Consider the following 20,751-nt stretch of genomic DNA (forward strand, 5'->3'; position numbering starts at 1 on the left):
GCGGCACAAAGCAAAAAACTATAGGCCAATTAGCTTAACATCTGTCACTGGGAAAATGCTAGAAGCTAGACATCATAACAGGGCATTGGTAGAAGATCAAGGAAATCAGACATGGTTTTGTCAAATGGAAATCATGTTTAACTAATCAAAGTTCTTTGAAGAAGTAACCTACGCTGCAGATAACGAGGAGCCAGTGGATGTATTTAGATTTCTGGATGACATTTGATTTGGTGCCACATCAACGATTACTGCAGAAGATAAAAGTTCATAGTGCAGGAGGTAATATCTCTGCCACTGCTGTTATTTTGGAGGTACCAGCCTATCAGCCCTAGAGGATACAACTTCCTTCTCAAAATTTAAGCACCAAAGAATTTAAATAATTCAATAGTTTTTCATATACTATCCATCCTTCACGAGGACTAATGACTCTACCAATAAAGGAGTGGAATAGATATTACACATTGAGGCTGAATGATAATTGGATCTGTTCATCTGTGTACTGAACATCTCTGGACTGGCTGACTCATAAATCATGTCTGTGCACTTCACATCCTTCCCCCTTTTTGCTACTGCCAGTGAGAGTGGAACTTCTGTGATTCAGCCCCTTCTCCCATTTTTAAAGGTCACGGAGTTTCCTCAACTCTGCAAGAATGTGACTCGTAGTGATTATATTGAGGTTACCTCTCTTAAAGGATATTCTAAACAAAGTAGATGTAAAAAACACTTAGCACACATTGTTTGAAAAATATAAAAGGTGCTTAGGCACAATCTGCATTTGAAATACTTTGTTATGAGAACATACTAGGCATCTTTGTTTGTTGAACTATAAATTAACATACAAATAATCCTTCAAAAGAATGATCATAACATTAATTTTTTTCTGAAGGACAAGTGATGTAAACAAAGTGTGTTAAATGAACACAAATAAACAAGGACACAAAATAAAATTTCCTTGAGGCAAATTATACTGGTCAGTTACTGTTACTGTCTGTCGTATTCGTAATTCCAATGACAAGCCTAATCCAAATTCAGATCGAGCTGATTAGGTAGTGAAAGCTGAGCTGTAGCTCAATAAACTGTTCACAGTTCTTTAAAGGCAGTGGAACAAATTTAATAACTCATTAGCATTTTATTAAGTTAAAAATTGGTGCTAAAGAACAAATTCTTCGAGTCTTAATAAATCAGTGGTTTTGTCCCCCAAGCTTAATTACGGATTTAAAAATAAAACACAAATCACCAAGTAATTGATGAATTACAACAAATGTAAACAATTTGTTTTCGAGTTTCAAGAGAAAGAAAAACTATGTACATGATGTCAAAGCTAGGCAAACTTACCTGCTTATTTTCTTGGCCAATGATAAGACCAGCAGCAGCCATATAGGTGCTTCCAATAGTTTTTATCTTTTCAACACCACTAAATTTTGGCTTTGACAAAAGCTGCAAAAGAAATGTTGCATATTTACAAAACATGTTGTACCCATAATGTATTCAAAATGTATAAACTACAATAACAATCTTTCTAAAATCACTTACCTCATCAAAGTCTGCTATGATTTCATTTAACAATCTCAGGCACTCAAGTCCCTCTTTGTTTACGTCGCATTCTGTGTAAAATTCTTTGAAATCAGGAATTGATGCAAACATGATACACACACAGTCGTAAGATTGATGGTACAAATCCTACACAAAAAAAAGTTTCCACAAATCAACATTAAACATATTTAGAGAATGTTTAGGAGTTACAGGTCTGTCGACTGCAATTTAGAATGTTATTTTTCCCTGGTTTCCTCTCTTTCTCCCTCTTTTCCCATGAATTCAAGCTGAGTTGTAGCAGCATGAGGTTCAATACATTCATTCAAGTGTCATTCCTCATTTGGAGATCCATACATTGTATCAGTCTACTCAAGCACCAGGATAGTCACCAATAATAAGCAAATCTTTACTTTAAGTGGTATGCTCTACTTGGCAGCATCTCCATCACAAAAACCATACAAATAAAATAAATTTCCTTTAACCTGTCCAGGGCTCTGTGATCCTCTAAGGAACCAACAATGTTTAAAGAAGAAATCTGAACACCTAGCAATTATCCATCAGAACCACACCACACGATTACACACATTTAAACAAAAGCAAACTTTATTGGATATAAAGAGAAATTAAACAAAACAAGTCTTACTAACTTAATGTTACAGTTTAGGAAAACTTATGCTATAAACTCAGTTCTCCTTTTTACATCCTCCTATGTGTTGGCTTGTATTACAAAATTTTAATGGTTCAATCATTTTACCTGGGACCAACCTAAAGGTATACCACAGCCTGCAGAATTCATCTGAATTTTCCATAGAAATCTACAGTCACCAAGGGTCCTTCCCCATTAGCTTTTTTTTAATGTCAACATGAGCCTCTAATTTTTCTTTGCAGACATTGGTGACTGTGATTGCCGAATTCCTTTGATCGGGTTGCCAGCAGTCACCCAACTACCTTTCTCCAGATAGTCAACCCAACTTTCCTGACTGAGGACCACTGCACATTTCTTCCACTATATGAAAGCCTGGCTGCTTCTCCATGAAGAAATACAAACCCAGACTGGGACCATCTAATTCTATATAGTGAATGACGTATTTCTTGGTTTGAAGTGCCGGTCTGAGAAAAGCTTCTTCCCTGCCATGATTAGACTGATGAATGGATTCTCTAACATCAAATAATGTTAGAAGTCACACAACACCAGTTTATAGTTCAACAGGGTTATTTGGAATCACGTAAGCTTTTGGAGCGCAGCCCATTTGTCAGAACTAATGTTGATCTTGTTAATGTTGATGCTGCTTTGCGCACCTCCTGTGCAGCGTAAACTGTATGCCTTGCTCTGTCTAAGCACCTATGATCTTTATGTGCTTGCTTGCTAAAGTTCTGCCTGCACTGCTTGCAGTACAGATCTTTTCACTGTATTTAGGTATATATGACTACAATAAATCAAATCAAATCATCTCCTGTCAGTTCTCAATCTGGTGAGATGCAGCCTACACTAAAACAAAGCTACACGACTTTAACCTATTCCCCAAACTAAAGCCTGCTTCTGTTAGCACAGACAGATAAATAACATTAAACAATATTTTAAACAATGCACCACCATCACTATGGAATTTGGTCCAAATATAAATCTTAGTAAGTTATTTCACTCTCAACACACCTCTAATTCTACAACCAAAGTAAACAATTTATATTGCCAATAGAGTTTTACGACCTGCGCGGTCCCAGAACTGGCAGCCCTATTCATGAATTCTCTTCTTTACAACCAACGTTTACCTTTGATATTTTCATGGCCCATTCTCTTCACCAACACTTTTTTTTCCCCTCCAACTAACTAGCTGGCATGTCAAAATTCATACAACTCTCACTGATGGTCTCAATATGGGCCAACTTGTACTTTGTTCTTTCCATACTTTATAAGCTGCTGAAACCCGATAAGCCTGTCATCAAGTTCCGACAGAAGATGCTGTGAAATGATGTTTGGTCACACTACAAAATTGTTTCAATTCATAAACCTGGTGTAATATTCAGGGCTGGCTTTGGAGTCTGCAACGCCAAACTTACTTGCTCACTTCAGGGTGAAGTTTCAGTTACAGCTGCGATAAGATGTGCATCTTTTCTGACAATTTTCATTGACATATTTTGCAAATTAACTTTCAACCACCACCAAATCCAAAACTGCCCTTTTTGCACATTTACTTTTAAGCATCTCCCCAGACTGTGTAGAGAGCTTCTTCCATTTTCTACCATACATCTTCAATATCTTGAATTCTCTAGCTGCTGTACCGCTGCTTTTTTGCTCTGTAATCTCAATGAACTTCACTGCATTTTCACTGTTCCTTCTTGACACCATGTTCCAAAATAGGGGGGAGGGGGTTGTCTGGAACACAGAGGGAATTACTGAGCTGGTAACCTTGACATCACAGGTTGACACACACAGATATGAGGGGCTGAACAACTGTGCTTAACTAAGCAGGTTAACTTGAATACCATTTTAAAGAACAGATTCATAATTCTGTAAAGCTAACCGGTGGCCCAGAATGTTGGAAAACCAGCAAAGGTGGCTAAAAGTCTAACAAAGAGTAATAAATCGGAATTTGACAGAAAATTAGCAATAAATGTAACAACCAATAGTAAAAGCTGATGCAAGCATATAAAAGGAACACACTCCCTAAAGTAAGCAATGGCCCCTTATAGGGCGAGACTTGTAAATTAATAACAGGAAACAAGGAGAGTGCTAAGTTTTTGAACATGTTGTTTACACCTACTTTCATGGTAGAAGACACAAAGTATCACAAATACTACTGAAATTCAAGAAGCAAAATTGAGGGAGGAGAGTTTGTTTAATCACGATCACTGGAGAAAACTTATTGGGAAAACTAATGTATCTAAAAGCTGGTAATTCAAACTGCCTGCACCCAAGAGTTTTTAAGGAAGTTGCTACAGAGATCCTGGATGCATTGATTCCAATCTTCATGTGATGCAAGGTGTGCAATTTGGGTTTTAGTCTATCTAGAGGAGTTGAACTTAATAATTAACTTTCTTAAGTTTTACTGAAGTCAGCCTTTCTGAACCCCTACTTTTTAAACCAGAATGTGGGAGAGTGCAGCTCCTGCAGCGATACTGGGAATTTCTTCACATTGTGACAGTTTTACAACTGCAGAGAGTAAACATTGAAAAATAAGAGCTTGCTCTGGTTTAGAAAAATCAAGGATTAGTTTTTGTTCTGTTGAGGGCAAAAACCGGTAGCCTGGAAAGCCTTTGAATTTCAGCTGGCAAAAGATCTAGCTGAGGTCAGATATAAGAAAAGCTTCTTGAGAAAAGAGTTACAGTTATGCAATAATTACTTCAGTGTAAGGGTTTTATTTAAAAATTCCAGGCCATAGGTTTTTGGTTAGAAACTGAATGGATTACTTGAAGCTTAGGAAGTATCAGTTCAGTTGTATGATTACTCAAGGAAAAGGCTATCAAACTCCAAAAGCAGGGATTGAAAGAACATTTAAGTCAAAATTTATGCAACAGATAGGTAATGTCTGGTATTTTCTTTACAATATTCAAAGTGGTTGAGAATAAATGAGATTGTACTTTTAATCATGTACTTTGAAAACATTCAAATTGTAATACATGTAATAATTTGTTTTGTTCTATTTATAGTCACTTCATTTGCATAATAAACTTCTGTTATATTGTGAAATTGCAACATTGTGTGCTTCTGTTTCAGTGAAAGGCCACATTAATTAAGCTTTCAAAAACAAACCACATCAATCCAGATTTCAGCCTGAAATCTGACATAGCCAACAATATCAGCAAGAATGGTAACATTCAAAAATCTCTGTGAATTGAAAAGCTACACTACAATAGAAACAACTGCAAACAATAACAACTGACACTGAAAAGATACCAGAATCTATCATTAACGGCGCGTGTCAGGACATGTCAAAAACTCTCTTACAATCAGGCACAGTCAATGTGATTTTGTGGACGAAAAAAATAATTGGCTAATTTATTAAAGTTCTTTGAGGATATAGTAAGCAGGGTGGATTAAAGGGAATCTGTAATTGCTATGTATTTGAATTGCCAAAAGACATTTGGTAAGATGCCATATAAAGGATTGCTGCACAAAAGGTTCATGGTATAACGGATGATATATTGGCATGGATTCAAAATTGGTTGACTGATAATTAATTAAAAGAGAAGGGGTTGGGATAATTGGGTCATTTTCAGGTTGGCAAACTGTAACCACTAGAGTGCAGAGGGGATCGGTGCTGGGGTTTCAACTACTTACAAAGTATATTCATAATTTGGATGCAGGGAGGAACTATATTTAGACAAATTTGGTCAGAAAACAAGTTATGAGGAGGACACAGAGGTTTGTAGATGTTGAAAGATTAAATGAGTAGACAAACATTTGGCAGAAAGAGTAAAAATACAGGAAAATGCAAGATTATTTACTTTAACAGGAAGAATAGAAACATGTTATTTAAATATAGAAAGAATGTAGAATGCTGCAATACAGATGAATCTGGGTGTCCTTGTACATCATAAAATATCAGAAAGCAGGTACAGCAAGTAAATAGGAAAGTAAATGGAATACTGGCTTTTTTTGCAAAGGGGTTAGAGCATAAAAGCACAGAATTCTTGTTACAAGGTTACACCATATTCGTAATACCATTGTATATAGTTTAGTCTCTTTTCTTAAGGCGGTGATGTTTGCATTGGAAACTGTGCAGGGAAGGTGCACAAGGCCACTTCCTGGGGTGAAGGGGTTGTTTGGTGAAGAACTGGTTGAGTAGGTTGGACCGAAACTCATTGGATTTGATAAGAATGAAATTATCCTACTGAATTATAAGATTCTGAAGAAACTCGAGAGAGTAGATGCAAGAAGGATGTTTTCTCTCACGAAGGATTCTAGAAGTAGAGGCCACGGTTTACAAATAAAGAGTCTTGAACCTGAGATGGAGATTAGGAAGACTTTGTTCTCTCAGAGGGTTATGTTAGTCTTTGGAATCCTCTTCAGTAGAGAGTAGTGCATGCTCAGTCATTGAATATGCTCAAGGCTGAGTTAGATTTTTGATGAACAACTGAGTCAAGTGTTACAAAGAGACAGGCAGCAAAGTGGAGTCAAATCCACAATCAGATCAGTCATGATTGACTGAAAGGTACAGCAAGGTCAATGGTTCAAATGGCCTATTTCTGCACCTATTTTGTATGGTATTATAGATGCCCATTCTCCCAGTTCTGTGCTGTCCACATTCACCATTTGCAAAGCAGTAGATGTTAAATACAACATTGTAAAATTGAAACTCAGTACTGAATGCTGGAAATACAAGGTATGCCAGTTAATGCCTGCTTCAGAATATTAGGTCAACATGTCAGATGGAATCGGCATTCTTCATTCACACAGTGATACCACTTTGACGTGAGTGCTTACACTATCTTGTTGGATACAATACGATTATCTTTAAGGGAACAGATGCTCTTTCAGTCAGAGAAATCAAACTGAGTGAAAGAATAATCTGCTACTGGCTATCAATGGAGAAACTGTTCTCGCTCCAGGAATAACTAACCCTTGGCTGAATGATGATTTTGCATTTTGATGGTTTTGCAACAAAATGTACAACTGCCAACAAATAAATACTCCCCCACATAATGCATCAATCATTTTGAATTTCATTCAATATTGCTAGCTATAAAAGTCTGGTTGGGCAGCAATTTATCTGATATTGGCAAATATTATGGGTGTGAGAAATCCATACCTCATTCTTTTTATTTTCGCCAATGAAGTGTTCAGCAACATGCCCTGGCAGTACATTTTCCAATAAAAGTCGATTCAGATTCTCCATTGTCTCGATTTCTTCCCTTTCTTTTTTAAATTTATTCTTCCATACGAAGTCTAGCCTACAGTAATATTCATTCTGCAAAACGAAGATAAACTGTTTTTGCCTCCTACTGATATAATTGCAGACAAAAGGTACACATATCAGCAATGCAATTATTTTTACCTGTTTTGCCAGAAACAGCAGAGTGAATCCAAACAGGAGGAGGTAAAAGCTACCCATAATCTTGGGGTTTTTCACAGGAGTTACATTGTTACTGCTGATAAATGGAAATCACAAAATTAGTTACTCATGTTTAAATTCAGGAATAATACAGATGATTTTATGACTATTTGCTAAAGGTGTAATTATTCAATAAGCAGAGGCAAAATACATTGCACACATTTGCAGAATTGATATCACATAGCTTAGAATTACACAATATAGAGAAGGCCCTTTAACCCATTGCATCCGTATTGCCAAAGCTACACTAAATCCACACTAGTCCCACTTCTCCACACTAGGCTTTGAATGTTATGTAATTTCAAGTGATCATTGAAGGCTTTTTTTTTCAAGAAGATTATGAGGTATCACGCCTCAACTATCCTCCCGTGTCGTGCATTCCAGACCAACACCACTCTCTGGGTGAAAGGATTTTTCTTCGAATCCTAAACCTCCTGCCTTTCACCTTAAAATTATGTCAGCTGCTTTCTTTCCTGCCTGTCCATACCCCTCATAAACTTATACGTCTCAATCAGGTGAACCCCATCAACCTTAGCTGCTCCAAAGAAAACAATCTAAGATCATCTAGCTTCTCTTCAGGGCTAAAGTGCCCCATCCCTGACAACATCATGGTGAATATACTCTGCACCACCCTAAATGCAACACCTCTTTCCTGTAGGACAGTGGGCAGAATTGTACACACTACCACAAAGTCCTGTATAGCTCTAACATAACTGCTCTAATCTATGTCACAAATGGTAAAGATAAGGAGTTGTATAACAAATCCTACTTCACAACTGCTCAGAATAAATGTATTTCTGACGCTGCTAAATGGATTGGCATGTACCATACAGGTATCTCCACAGAACTCCTTCAAATCAGATATCTCAACTTGGCAAGATTATAATTTTGCTTGAGTCCTGATTCCCAGGCAACGGTGGCACAGCAATGATTTCTCATCACATACCCAATAAATTTGAATTTAGAAATCACAGTTGGTAATATAAATAATATGACCACAACAGCAGATCAGATGCTGGGAATTCTGAAGTCACTCACTTCCTGATTCCTCAAACCCTTTGCACTGTCGACAATGCATTGGGCAGGTTCATGATGGAAAACTCCCCACTTGCCTGGATAAATGCAGCTCGAACAACATTCAAGAAAGCCAGCACCATCTGAGCACCACATCTAATACATGCGACACCCACTCTCTCCATCACTGACACACACTAGCAGCAAGTGTGGAATCTACAAGATGCACTACAAGAACTCACTGAGGCACATTTGACAACACCTTGAAATGTCACAACCTCTACCTCCCAGAAAATCAAGGGCAGATTTGTGGGAACACCACCTCCTGCAAGTTCCCTCCGAGCCACACACCATACTGGGGACTTGGAAATATATTGCTGCTCCTTCGCTGTCACTGAGTCAAAATCCTGGAATTCCCTCTCTAACAAAACCGTGGTTTTATTGACACCAGATGGACTGCAGCAAGTAAAAGGTGGCAGCTCACCACCACCTTCTCAAAGGCAAATAACGCTGGCCTGGTCAATGACACACGTGACCCATCAGTACTGTTTTTTACAACAAACAGGGTCTACCAGTAAGCAGGTTCCTCCACGACCTGTATATATCAGCCATCACCCAGATGTAGTTGTAGTCAAAGGAAGAAGAAATCCTACTGAAGACATCTCAGTTTCACAATATAAAAATGCTTCATTACAGATAGAAATATAACACACATATATCTTCACGTTCACTGCCGTCTCATTTCCCTTCTTGGAATCTTCATGGCTGTGTGAGGTGAAAGCAGAGGGCATCTTCCCTGTAACAAAGGAGATGATGCTCATCTTTTGGAATGCCACTGACTGTCTCACTCCACCAGCACTGCATGTGCCCATACTCCCTATCGTAACCCTGGACCTGCCAGTTGAGCAGATCAATCAAAGGTCAATTCCCGGAATGGTGGGACTATCATATGTTGAAAGACCGGAGCGACTGGGCTTGTATACTCTTGAGTTTAGAAGGATGAGAGGGGATCTGATTGAGGTGTATAAGATTAAGGGATTGGACACTCTGGAGGCAGGAAGCATGCTTCCACTGATGGGTGAGTCCAGAACCAGAGGACACAGTTTAAAAATAAGGGGTAGGCCATTTAGAACAGAGTTGAGGAAAAACTTCTCCACCCAGAGAGTGGTGGATATTTGGAATGCTCTGCCCCAGAAGGCAGGGGAGGCCAACTCTCTGGATACTTTCAAGAAAGAGATAGATAGAGCTCTTAAAGATAGTGGAATCAAGGGTTATGGGGATAAGGCAGGAACAGGATACCGATTGTGGATGATCAGCCATGATCATAATGAATGGTGGTGCTGGCTCGAAGGGCCAAATGGCCTACTTCAGCACATATTGTCTATTGTCTATAAAGCTGCAGAGGGAGCATCCAGGAGCTCACACTCTGTGCCTTCAGTTCACCAGCAGGATATGAGGCCTGGGCCAGCCACATAACTGCGGAAGCCCAGGGTCTTTTCCTTGCCTGAGCTCTATTTAGCACAGCCGCTGGCACCCTCTGTACAAGGAAAGCAGAGCACACCCAAGAGATAACCCTCACCATTCTGCGAGATAAGGAAGGGTAGGGGTAATCAGGGAGGTGTGCTGAAGACAGAACAGAGCTGCCTCCAGGCTGGCTTGGTCCATTGAGAACAGAACACATCCACATAGCACAGTCTTCTGGAAGTAGATGCCTATGAGGTTTCACCTGCGTCTCTGCTTCATTGTACCATCTATTGGCTTGGTGTCTGCAACAGCCTTCCTGACTTATCTCAGCATCAGCTTCCTCAGAGGAGGTCTCCAACTCCCCCACTTCACATCTATGATGTGGTACACTGTGCATGGGGTGTACTGCACTACACCTCCTGTCTGGCCCAGGTGTCTGAATCTCTTCTTCAAGAGGCATTTGGTCTTTTTTTAAGTCAATCATGGACTGCTGACATCGCTGCCTGGCCAGTACTTTTATTGCCTGTCCCTAGCTGCCCCTCAGAAGGCAGTAATGAGCTGCTTTCTTGAATTGCTGTAGCCCATGTGACGTAGGTAGTTGGACGACACCCCTAGGGACGATAATATCAAAACAGTGAAGAAACAAAGATATATTTCCAAACTCGGATGATACGTGACTTGGAGGGGATCTTGCAGGTAGTGCCATGTATTTGCTGCCCGCGTCCTTCTAGATGGAAGTGGTCCTGGGTTTGGAAGGTGCTGTCTAAAGATCTTCACTCAATTTCTGCAGTGCATCCTGTAGACAGTACAAACTACTGGTACTGAGTGTCTGTCGTGGAAGGAGTGGATGCTTGTGGATCTGGTGCTAATCAAGCAGGACAGTTTGCCCAGGACAGTGTCAAGTTTCATGAGTGGTGTTGGAGCTGCAATCATCCAAGCAAGTGGGGAGTATTCCATCACACTAATAAACTCTACCATGGCCCTCGAGGAAACATGTACAGCGTTGAACCTGACCCTGGTGTCACCCTATGGATTTCTGACAGGTAACATGAGCCTGGGGTGGAGGGGTAGAAGATGAGTCAACAGAAGGAGCTTTATGCCAAAGAAGGACACATCCCACTGCAGGGAAAATACATCATGTACATTTGTAAGGTAAGTGCATGCTGACTGCTCTCAATGTTAAGGACTTCTCCTGTTTCTTCTGCTCCCCACACAGGGTCATTTCAAGCATGACTGCTGGGTCAATCCACAGCCGGGAGTGACCGTCACTGCAGCTGCAATGTAATGAAAGTGCAGAGAAATGGGAGAGGAGTAGATGTGCGAGCATGTTGAACAAACTGCAGCAGAAACCAAGCTGGCTCCACACAGAGGTCACTGCTGAAGGGCCTCTCAGGATGTGTCAGAGACTCATGAGGTTCATAATCTTTCATCCTTGATCCTCTTTCATCTCTCCAGATGACAGATGTTCTCGATCAGGACCCCTCAAATTATTTCAAGCAAGTAGCCTAGACCCTAACTTTTTCTTATTTTAAAGGCAAATGTAAACTTCCCAATGCAGTGCAACTTGTCAAACTACTTGACATTAAGCAAAACATAACTTATTTAAACAGTGCAGTTAAAATACAACCAAAGAAAGAGGAATTTAGAATAACAACTCTACCTGGAAAACTTAACAGATTAATACATACAGCAACGATTACAAATTTACTGTTCCAATGTAATAACATCGCATCAACACAACCCTTGGCAAAAAAAAGGAAAAATTCAGATGCTAACATGCAGTTCTCCAATCCACGAGGAAAAAAGTCAAGAGAAACTTCAGGCAAAATAGCAGCTAGGAGACATTCACTGAAGCTTTCAACTCTTCTGAGATCCCAATAGCTTATGCTTATGGCTAAACCTAAAAACTAAAAAACGACTAGAAAGCCTGGTCTGACAGAGCTGGCCACTTCCAGACATTGTTCCAACTTTAAAAAAAAGCCCAAGGTCTTATAGCCTGTTTCCTTTCTTAGCGACAACTCTGCCTTACAATCTCTTTTCAAAAAATCCAGGGAAGAAAACAACCTGTTGAAAGCCACAGCATCGTCATGAGGCGGCCCAATTTCTCCACAGACTGAGAATGTCACTGACTGCAAGATTACTGATGCTCAACGCTCAAGCAATTGCTTTTTGCTCCGAGAGGCAAATGCAGCTTCTGTTTGTTTGATTTCTGTTCACCTTTGGTGATTACAAAGAAGTCATCTATCTTTTGAAGCATTTGAAGGCTCTTCTGTAATGGACATGTATCACTGATCAGATAAGTTGCTGGACTACAGTGGGCAGTGCAGCATTGACTTAAAGAGGCTTATAAGATGGATGTGGCTAAGTACCAGAGAGTTGTGCGGCCTGACACTTAAGCAACCATACCTGTAGGAATGTGCAGTGGCCTGTGCAAGGAAGTGTCAGCAGTTCTAGCTTCAAACAAGACAGCGGTCATGGTGGGGGGGGGGGTGATGCCAGGTAGTTAATAAGGCGAAATGAGAGGCAATAGCATGAAAAACCTGCTGGACCTCACAGAGAGAAACCTTCCAAACAGCTTGATGAAATCAACACTTTTCTGAAGTATGGCAAAATTCAGCCCCGGATTTCTTAATTAGGCAGAATTTAAATCAGGAATGCAAAGTTAATTCCAGCAAGTTTGTACCAGTTATGGGATGCAAACGCATGCAGATACGCCCCTCACCACCTCATAGTGAGATTTTTTTCAAACCATAGAAACCCTATAGTGTGGAAACAGGCCCTTCGGCCCAACAAGTCCACACCAACCCTCAGAGCATCCCGCCCAGACCCACCCCCCGTGATCCACTTAATCTACACCTCCCTGAACACTATGGGCAATTTAGCATGGCCAATACACCTACCCTTCACATCTTTGGACTGTGGGAAGAAACCGGAGCACCCGGAGGAAACCCGCACAGACACAGGGAAAACGTGCAAACTCCACACAGACAGTCACTCGAAGGTGGAATCAAACCCAGGTCCCTGGCACTGCGAGGCCACAGTGCTAACCACTGAGCCACCGTGCTGCCCCATCATCTGAAGGGGGAGAGCTTAATGATTAATGTTTTTCTCAATGGTATGAATCTGATGGTTGACCACTCATCTGCCATTCTTCTCACCAAGGTGGGGAGTGGGAAATCCAGCTCCCCCACATCCCCAGCAATACCATATGGGTACACTGTCAGCAGCAGTGCATATGGAGAGCAGGGTTGATACATGTCTAGAAGCACAAGCTCTTTAACTGCTTCTCCCTACGCTGCATAGTGGAAATCTTCAATAGTTTTAACTGGGGAAAGACACGGAATGAAAGTCAAGAACTTCCTTAGGTTGGGTGAATGAATTTCCTTTTGAAGTACAGGAAGTGAGCTGCTGGCACAAGCCTCCCCAATTTCTTTTATACAATAACGGTGTATACATTTGGTCCCCCTATTTGAAAAAATACGTAAGCAGTTCAAAGAAGGTTCATTTGGCTCAGTCCCAAGATGAAGCTCTTATGAATAGAGGCTAAAAAGGTTAGGCCAATATGCATTGAAGTTTAGAAAAGTGAGATGATCGGATCAAAAGACATAGTATCGAGAGGATGGATAAGGTGGATACCAGACAAATATTTCCTTTTGAGGGAAGATTTAAACAAGACAACACAGTTTAAGAACCAGGGGTCTCCCTTTTAAGGCAGTCCTAACAATATTTTTTTTTCTCTCAAAATGTTGTTAAAAGTGTGGGATTCTCTTCCTCAGCAGAATGTTGGGTTTTTCAATTTATTCAAGGCTGAATGAGATAGATTCTGGAGTCAAGGCTTATGGATAACAGGCAGAAACATGGAGCTTAGACCACAACCAGATTAGACACAATTCTACCAGATGGTGGAGGAGGCACGAAGGGCCAAATGGCCCATTCCCTCTCCCAAGACCTGTACTCCTAACCACTGGTTTATCCAACAATTCAGCCAATAAGTTAGTACGTAGCAGTGCAATTCATAAAATAGTAATGAATACACAAAGATAAAAATTAAGACAACTGTAAACATAAAAATTGCATAATATTCACAGGACAGATGTATTTGTTAATGGAATAACTGAGACTAATTATTTACAAGCTTCTGCTAATGGTCCGCATGAGGAGTTATACAATCCCTTAGTTTTGATGCTTAGCCCAAAGATACACCATATAAACCCATTCTATACTGGGCACAAGTAATATCTACACAGATCAGTACCTAAAGGAAGCACAAAACAATCTGCCCACAGGAAGTCAGCCATGTGCCTAAGGAATGATATTTAATGAAAGGTAGAAGTAGAAGGAAACAGAAGACAGCATCATGTAACTGGAGGATTTGATCCTTTCTTTCAACCTGGGCATTTTTTAAAATAAAAACATGTATGTGCTATATAGATTTTATAAAAAAATTCAGCACAATAATATTTCTACCCAATCTGAACACTTGTTACCAGTTGATAGCTCGTCTGCCTGTGGACAGGAACAGCAATGGGAAAGCAAACATTTTAAGGAATAGTTACAGTGACGGCATATGCATGTATCGACAGATTGATACTTCCTGATATCAAAATCCTACCTGTTGTACAGATCAATATGGTATTCATCAAACAAAACAGCATAGGTCTTTAGAAAAATGATGTTATAAACCACACAGGCAATAATTAGTAGGAGTGCTTTCAGTTCAAAGCTCACTCTGAGGAAGACTGAGCAGGTGAAGAGTCCCAGAATACAACAGCATACATAATACTGCCAAAAACAAATGTTAAAAAACAATTAGAACGCAAACAGCCGTGCTCTGTTAACTTCTCATGAAATAATTAATCAACATTTTGGATAATGCTCAAAACGAAATGAATATTAAGTGGCATAACAATGTAGCCATTCCATTACTGGCATTTGTTCTGTACTGCTACTGTAGATGGCAACAATAATTAGTTACTCGCACACTTATAGAGCAGAAAGTTAAGAATACCACTGATCTCCCTCATCCAGTCTCAGTTTTTCTTGCCTTGTCAATATGCATGATTGTTCCCAGTTCCATTGCCCTTCATCACCCAGTTATATAGCACAGATGTCCTCACAGACCTGACAGATCCCCTAGGTTTGAAAATTGAAACACACAAAATTTTGCCTCCATTATTCAGTGCACTTAAGGTAGGGATCTTAAGCATCTTAAGTGTACCCTTTCTAGGCAATATTCCTGCTGTGATGGGTATGGAGGTTGGGTTTTGAGGCAAAGAGAATATGGGCATTGAATCAGGTCCACAAACAAGGACGCAACAAAGTCATACACAGCCCCATTACTATGGCCTTTTATACTGAACTGGCTGGACAATACAGCCCATGAGTTGTTGATTTCTGACCTTCCACTTGAAGCTTTTGGGAATGATCAGCTGTCACTCTCACATTTCTCTCTACTTCCATCATCTTTAGCCTACAATCTGCACGCTCACAGGAAACTGCTTATGCGGCTACATTTAAAAACAGAATGGTCTTGGGTCTACCTTTAAACTACCCAAATCCAATTCAATTCTGCATTTCTGCACATCCTGACTCTAACTTATAAAAACCTGGCTCTTCTAAATCTAACTTCAACAGAAATGTACAGCACAGCATCCCTAAAATGATGTTATCGACGACAGTAGATTCAGGGCAAACGAGGGCCTGTCCCCATTTTATGGCATAGATGCTGTATGGTAAATGTAAATATCCACTTATGGAGGATTGAGTGAGTGGGTGGATGGATGAGAGGGTGAGTGAATGTATAGGTGGGTGAGGTGAAAGTGTGGGGAACAGGGGTAGGTACTTGGGAAGTAGTGGTTTGGTAGGTAAAAGGTTAAGCTGTTAACAGGAACCTGAATGAGTGAGTTGCCTGAGTCAGTAATTGGTGGAGGGGTGGGGGGTTTGGAGGGGAGGAATAGGCTGGTCTGGTTAGAATGGTGGGGAGAAGGAGATTCAGCTGGAGAGGAGGGGGGGGTGACCAGTTCAGCGGCTAGTTCAGTGAGGGGAGGGGGGGGTGACCAGTTCAGCGGCTAGTTCAGTGAGGGATGGAGAGAAGTCATTTTGCTGGGAGTGTAGAAATGCTTAGTTGGAAAGGTCAGGTCAGCGAGGTGGGCCGGAGTGTTGTCTAGGAACTCGGGGGATAGGACAGGTTGGGTCAGGTGTCTAGCTGTATTGTCAGTAGCGATCAGGTTGAGTTGGATGTGTTACCAGGGGTTCCAGGTCTGGGTCAGGATGGCCTGAGAGATTGCGTCGAGTTGTTGTGGGATCAGGGGCCTAGTCAGGGGGTCAGGATGTGTTAGAGATCATGGTCAGTGCTGAAGTTACCGATGAATTAGACTGGGTTTTAATCTGTTTGATATATCCTGGGTAATTACTAAGTCAGTACATCAGAACTGTCCCAACTTTTACTTCAAAGTCAGAGACATCCATAGAGATTCCCAGGAAGCTGGGGAACTGCCCTCTGGCAATTTCCATGGAGAGTCTCATATGCAGACTACCACAAAGTCCTGACGCAAATATTCACCCATACATCCAGCTTCCCATGACCGTTAGCTAGAAAATTACATTGTGAAGTGGACTTAATAACCCTGTTTTTTAGGCTCTGCTCCAAATTGTTAATAAATTTAAGTAGGGGAGGGTCAACAGTTCTGGAGCCTGAGGATCCCAATCATCAAGCAGACTTCATTGAGAATACACCCATATGCTATAGCACATTAACCTATTTATTATTCCCCTTACACTAATTTTTACACTTCTGGTGTGAAACTGGCATTCACTTGCAAAGCCAAAAGGGGCAAGCAAATAATTGGCTGCCTATTTCACATTGTGCAGCATTTCCTTTTCCATTACCTTCAGAAGCCTGCATTGCACTTTTGGAAGAGACCAATTTTACACCACGGGTCTTAGATTTGACACACAGCTTCTCAAGATACTTCATGACATTCTTTTTTGGAAATGTGTGCAGATATCAGATGTCTAAAAGCAATCACTTCCGTGATTTCTTCAATACATTGACTAGGTTTGACCCACTGTTGGGTAAACTCCATTAAGAAGAAATGTTCTAAGCCTTCATTAGTCATCATACTTTACATTAGTTTCTCCACCAGTGCGTAAACACACACTCAGATAGTTCCCAGATAGTTATTTTAATTATTTTATGATTAGGGCACCACATGCACCTTCCACCAATGTGAAAGTATGTGCTATCTCCATTTCCTATAGGACCCCACACAATAAAAATTTAAAAAGCTCCTAATGCTTTTACAACTTCAAGTCAGCTTTATGTTAACCATGTAAGCAACCCAAACCAAGGGACCAATTCGATCTTATCACGGTTAACAAAAACATCTAGATCGGGGAAACACGCTTGGGGACCGCTTTGCAGAACACCTACCCTCGGTTCGCAATAAACAACTGAACCTCCCAGTCGCGAACTATTTCAACTCCCCCTCCCATTCCTTAGATGACATGTCCATCCTGGGCCTCCTGCAGTGCCACCTGAAGGCTGCAGGCACAGCAACTTGTATTCCGCTTGGGAACCCTGCAGCCCAATGGTATCAATGTGGATTTCACTTCAAAATCTCCCCTCCCCCCACTGTATCCCAAAACCAGCCCCGCTCATCCCCGCCTCCCTAACCTGTCTTTCCTCTCACCTATCCCCTCCTCCCACCTTAAGCCACACTCTTATTTCTTACCTACTAACCTCATCCCGCCCCCTTGACCTGTCCCTCCTCCCCGGACTGACCTATCCCCTCCCTACCGTCCCACCTACACTCACCTCTACTGGCTCCATCCCCGCCTCTTTAACTTGTCTGTCTCCTCTAGCAATCTTCGATCCGCCTCCCCCCCTCTCCTTATTTATTTCAGAACCGTCTTCCCCTCCCCCATTTCTGATAAAGGGTCTAGGCCCGAAACGTCAGTTTTTGTGCTCCTAAGATGCTGCTCGGCCTGCTGTATTCATCCAGCTCTACACTTTATTATCTCGGATTCTCCAGCATCTGCAGATCCTATTATGTCTAAAATACCTGTCCAACTCTTTTGTCAAAGCCTTGTTTCCTGAGTAGATATAAATATTTATAAAAAGAAGTCTGCAAGTAGAGACAATAAAGTGTAACTTTAGAATGGTAACTGAGTTACTTCAGGATAGCACAGGCTGTTTGTATTTTGATGACTTCATCTCAAGGTTTGATCTTGATTTCAACAGCCCTCCAAAATGCAATGGCTTGAGAGTGAAATATATCGTCAGGAAATAAAATCTAATCTACAGCAATCTTTCTCTCTTTCTGCTTACTGCGAAAACCATTTTTTTTTCCACAACAGTAAGTGTTTGACACACATTATTTAATGCAGCCATTAATTTATTGTGAAGCACAAATGATGTTTTAAAAATATTACCATCATCATTTAAAAACACTACTTGCTGAGGCAAATGTACTTGCAAGAAAGAATCAAGACAGTAATATCCATCTCTACTCACAGGAAGGCAGCTATTATTTTTCATTAAGGTACTTGTCGCATTGCACATTGTTTCATTGGCACCTTGTAGGGTGTGCTAAAAAGAAAACAGCTGTGTTAAATATTGCACAAAATTTTCACTGACACACCATTCCTAAATATGGTCAGAAATATTGTTTAAACTGGTGTGAGAGATTTGCAGTCCATGGGCCATCAGCAATGGTGAAACTATGTTCTCAGCTCATATGTGTCTGCACTAGACCGAGAACATTGACACATCTTTTAATAAGGTCAGAAGTCACACCACACCAGAAGGGTGTAGGCCCGAAAGGTCGGCTTTTGTGCTCCTGAGATGCTGCTTGGCCTGCTGTGTTCATCCAGCTCCACACTTTGTTATCTTGGATTCGCCAGCGTCTGCAGTTCCTATTATCTCTGATCCCAGCTTATAGTCCAACAGGTGTATTTGAATTCACAAGCTTTCTGAGCACTGCTCCTTTGTCAGGTGACGGAGGAGCAGGACTCTGAAAGATTGCCATTTCATATAAGCATGTTGGTGTCATGTGACTTCTGACCTTGTCCATCCCAATCCAATACCAGCACCTCCACATCACACCTTAGGTATGTGAGACACAAGGCTTTATGGTATGTAACAGCTCTCTGAAGCTTTTCAGAACAATTAAATACTTGGATGAAAAACTAAAAAGTACAGACTTCAAGTTTGAAAAACAAGATTACATCAGCAGATTCACCTCCAGCTTTAATTTGGTGTTCAGCAGAAACTGGTTTGTCAATGACCCACAGTACATAGCCCAAGCAAATACAGAGAGGTGAAATATTGCCATGATTGGGTAAAAATGTTAAAACACACCTTCCAGGGGTGCTACTTCTAAGCCGGTATTAATTGGAAAATGGACTGACCTCTAGGAACATAATGTAAGCACCATCACCTCCAAAGCACATCCTATATTGGATATCTGCTTTCGTTCCTTTATCTTCAGTCATTAACATTTTTGGAATTCATATCTAAAACTATTGTAAAAGTGTTACCAACAGATCAAGAAATCCCCAAGGCCACTACCTTTTCAAGACAGACAATTGGCATCAATGTCAACTCACTAACATCATCCACAACCTGAGAACAAAACAAGCTTCTAACAGAAAATCCTCCGTTCAGAATTTCATTCTCAAATTGTCAGAAAGCAGACGTGTGTAAAAAGAACATTTAAATATGCCAAAACTACAATTACTACAAATGTGACCCATTTTGGTTCCCACTTTCCTTACTTCACTTCAAATGCCACATGTACACAAAACCTTTGCCAACTTCATAATCCACAGAGATTACATCACAGAGTCCAAGAAAAGTTACAATTCAAAAAGATGCCAGTCAGTCAGATCTCTGCCAGTTATTCTGATTACGCTCATCAGAACTTGGTCCATATCTTTATAGTTACAGTGCTTCAGGTGCAGATCAAGCTTCCTTTCAAAGAGTTAAATGGTTCCACCTCAACCACCAAATTTAACAGTGAACTCCAGAGGCCCACCACCCTTTGGGTGCAAAAGATTTTCCTCATGTCTCCTCTAATCCATTTGCCAATCACCCTTAACTCTGTAACTCCCAGTCATAATCTCCCTGCTGGAAAAACTGGTCTTCCCTGTCTACTTCATCCAAACCATTCAATATTTTGTCCATCTCAATTAAATCACCCATTAAGGTCCTCTGTTCTGATGAACACAACCTCAGTATATCCATTGGTTTCTTAACAGCCCTAGCAACATTCTTATAAATCTCCTCTATACGCTCCCTAGAGCAATTATATCCCGTAATTATATAATCATAAATGCACAGAAAAGCCCAATGGTGCCCACACCCACGCTATATATGGTTCCAGCATTGCATCCCTACTCTCCTATTCAATACCTTGCCCAAAGAAATACAGTATAATTGAAAGGGTCAAAAATCTTGCAGCACACCACCAAGGGTCCCCAAGGTGGCAGGACAGGTAGGTAAGGTGGTAGGGAAAGCATCTCCTGTGCCTCCTCTACCACCTCATCTACCTGTCCTGCCACCGTGGGACCCTTGGTCGTGTGCTCCAAGATTTTTGACCATGCTCAATACCCTCTCAATTATACTGTATTTGCTTGTTTTGTTTGCTCTCCCCAAATGCATATCTTCGTACTTCTCTGAATTGAA

The 20,751-nt window shown here is 40.8% G+C and overlaps 1 protein-coding gene across 9 annotated transcripts in view; it reads right to left on the reverse strand.

Annotated features, from left to right (window-relative positions):
• The window catches only part of adcy7 (adenylate cyclase 7), a 169,122-nt gene that overhangs the window by 4,960 nt on the left and 143,411 nt on the right, over positions 1 to 20,751 (reverse strand). For all 9 annotated transcript variants that reach the window (XM_048546405.2, XM_048546406.2, XM_048546407.2 and 6 more), the window contains 6 exons: positions 18,580 to 18,654; positions 14,677 to 14,846; positions 7,530 to 7,623; positions 7,284 to 7,442; positions 1,534 to 1,680; positions 1,336 to 1,437 (listed from right to left, as the gene is read on the reverse strand). In XM_048546405.2, coding sequence (XP_048402362.2) covers positions 1,336 to 1,437; positions 1,534 to 1,680; positions 7,284 to 7,442; positions 7,530 to 7,623; positions 14,677 to 14,846; positions 18,580 to 18,654 — 747 coding nt within the window. The remainder of the gene's footprint in view (positions 1 to 1,335; positions 1,438 to 1,533; positions 1,681 to 7,283; positions 7,443 to 7,529; positions 7,624 to 14,676; positions 14,847 to 18,579; positions 18,655 to 20,751) is intronic.

This window comes from Stegostoma tigrinum, chromosome 16, assembly GCF_030684315.1.
Source record: "Stegostoma tigrinum isolate sSteTig4 chromosome 16, sSteTig4.hap1, whole genome shotgun sequence".
NCBI classification, from domain to species: Eukaryota; Metazoa; Chordata; class Chondrichthyes; order Orectolobiformes; family Stegostomatidae; genus Stegostoma; species Stegostoma tigrinum.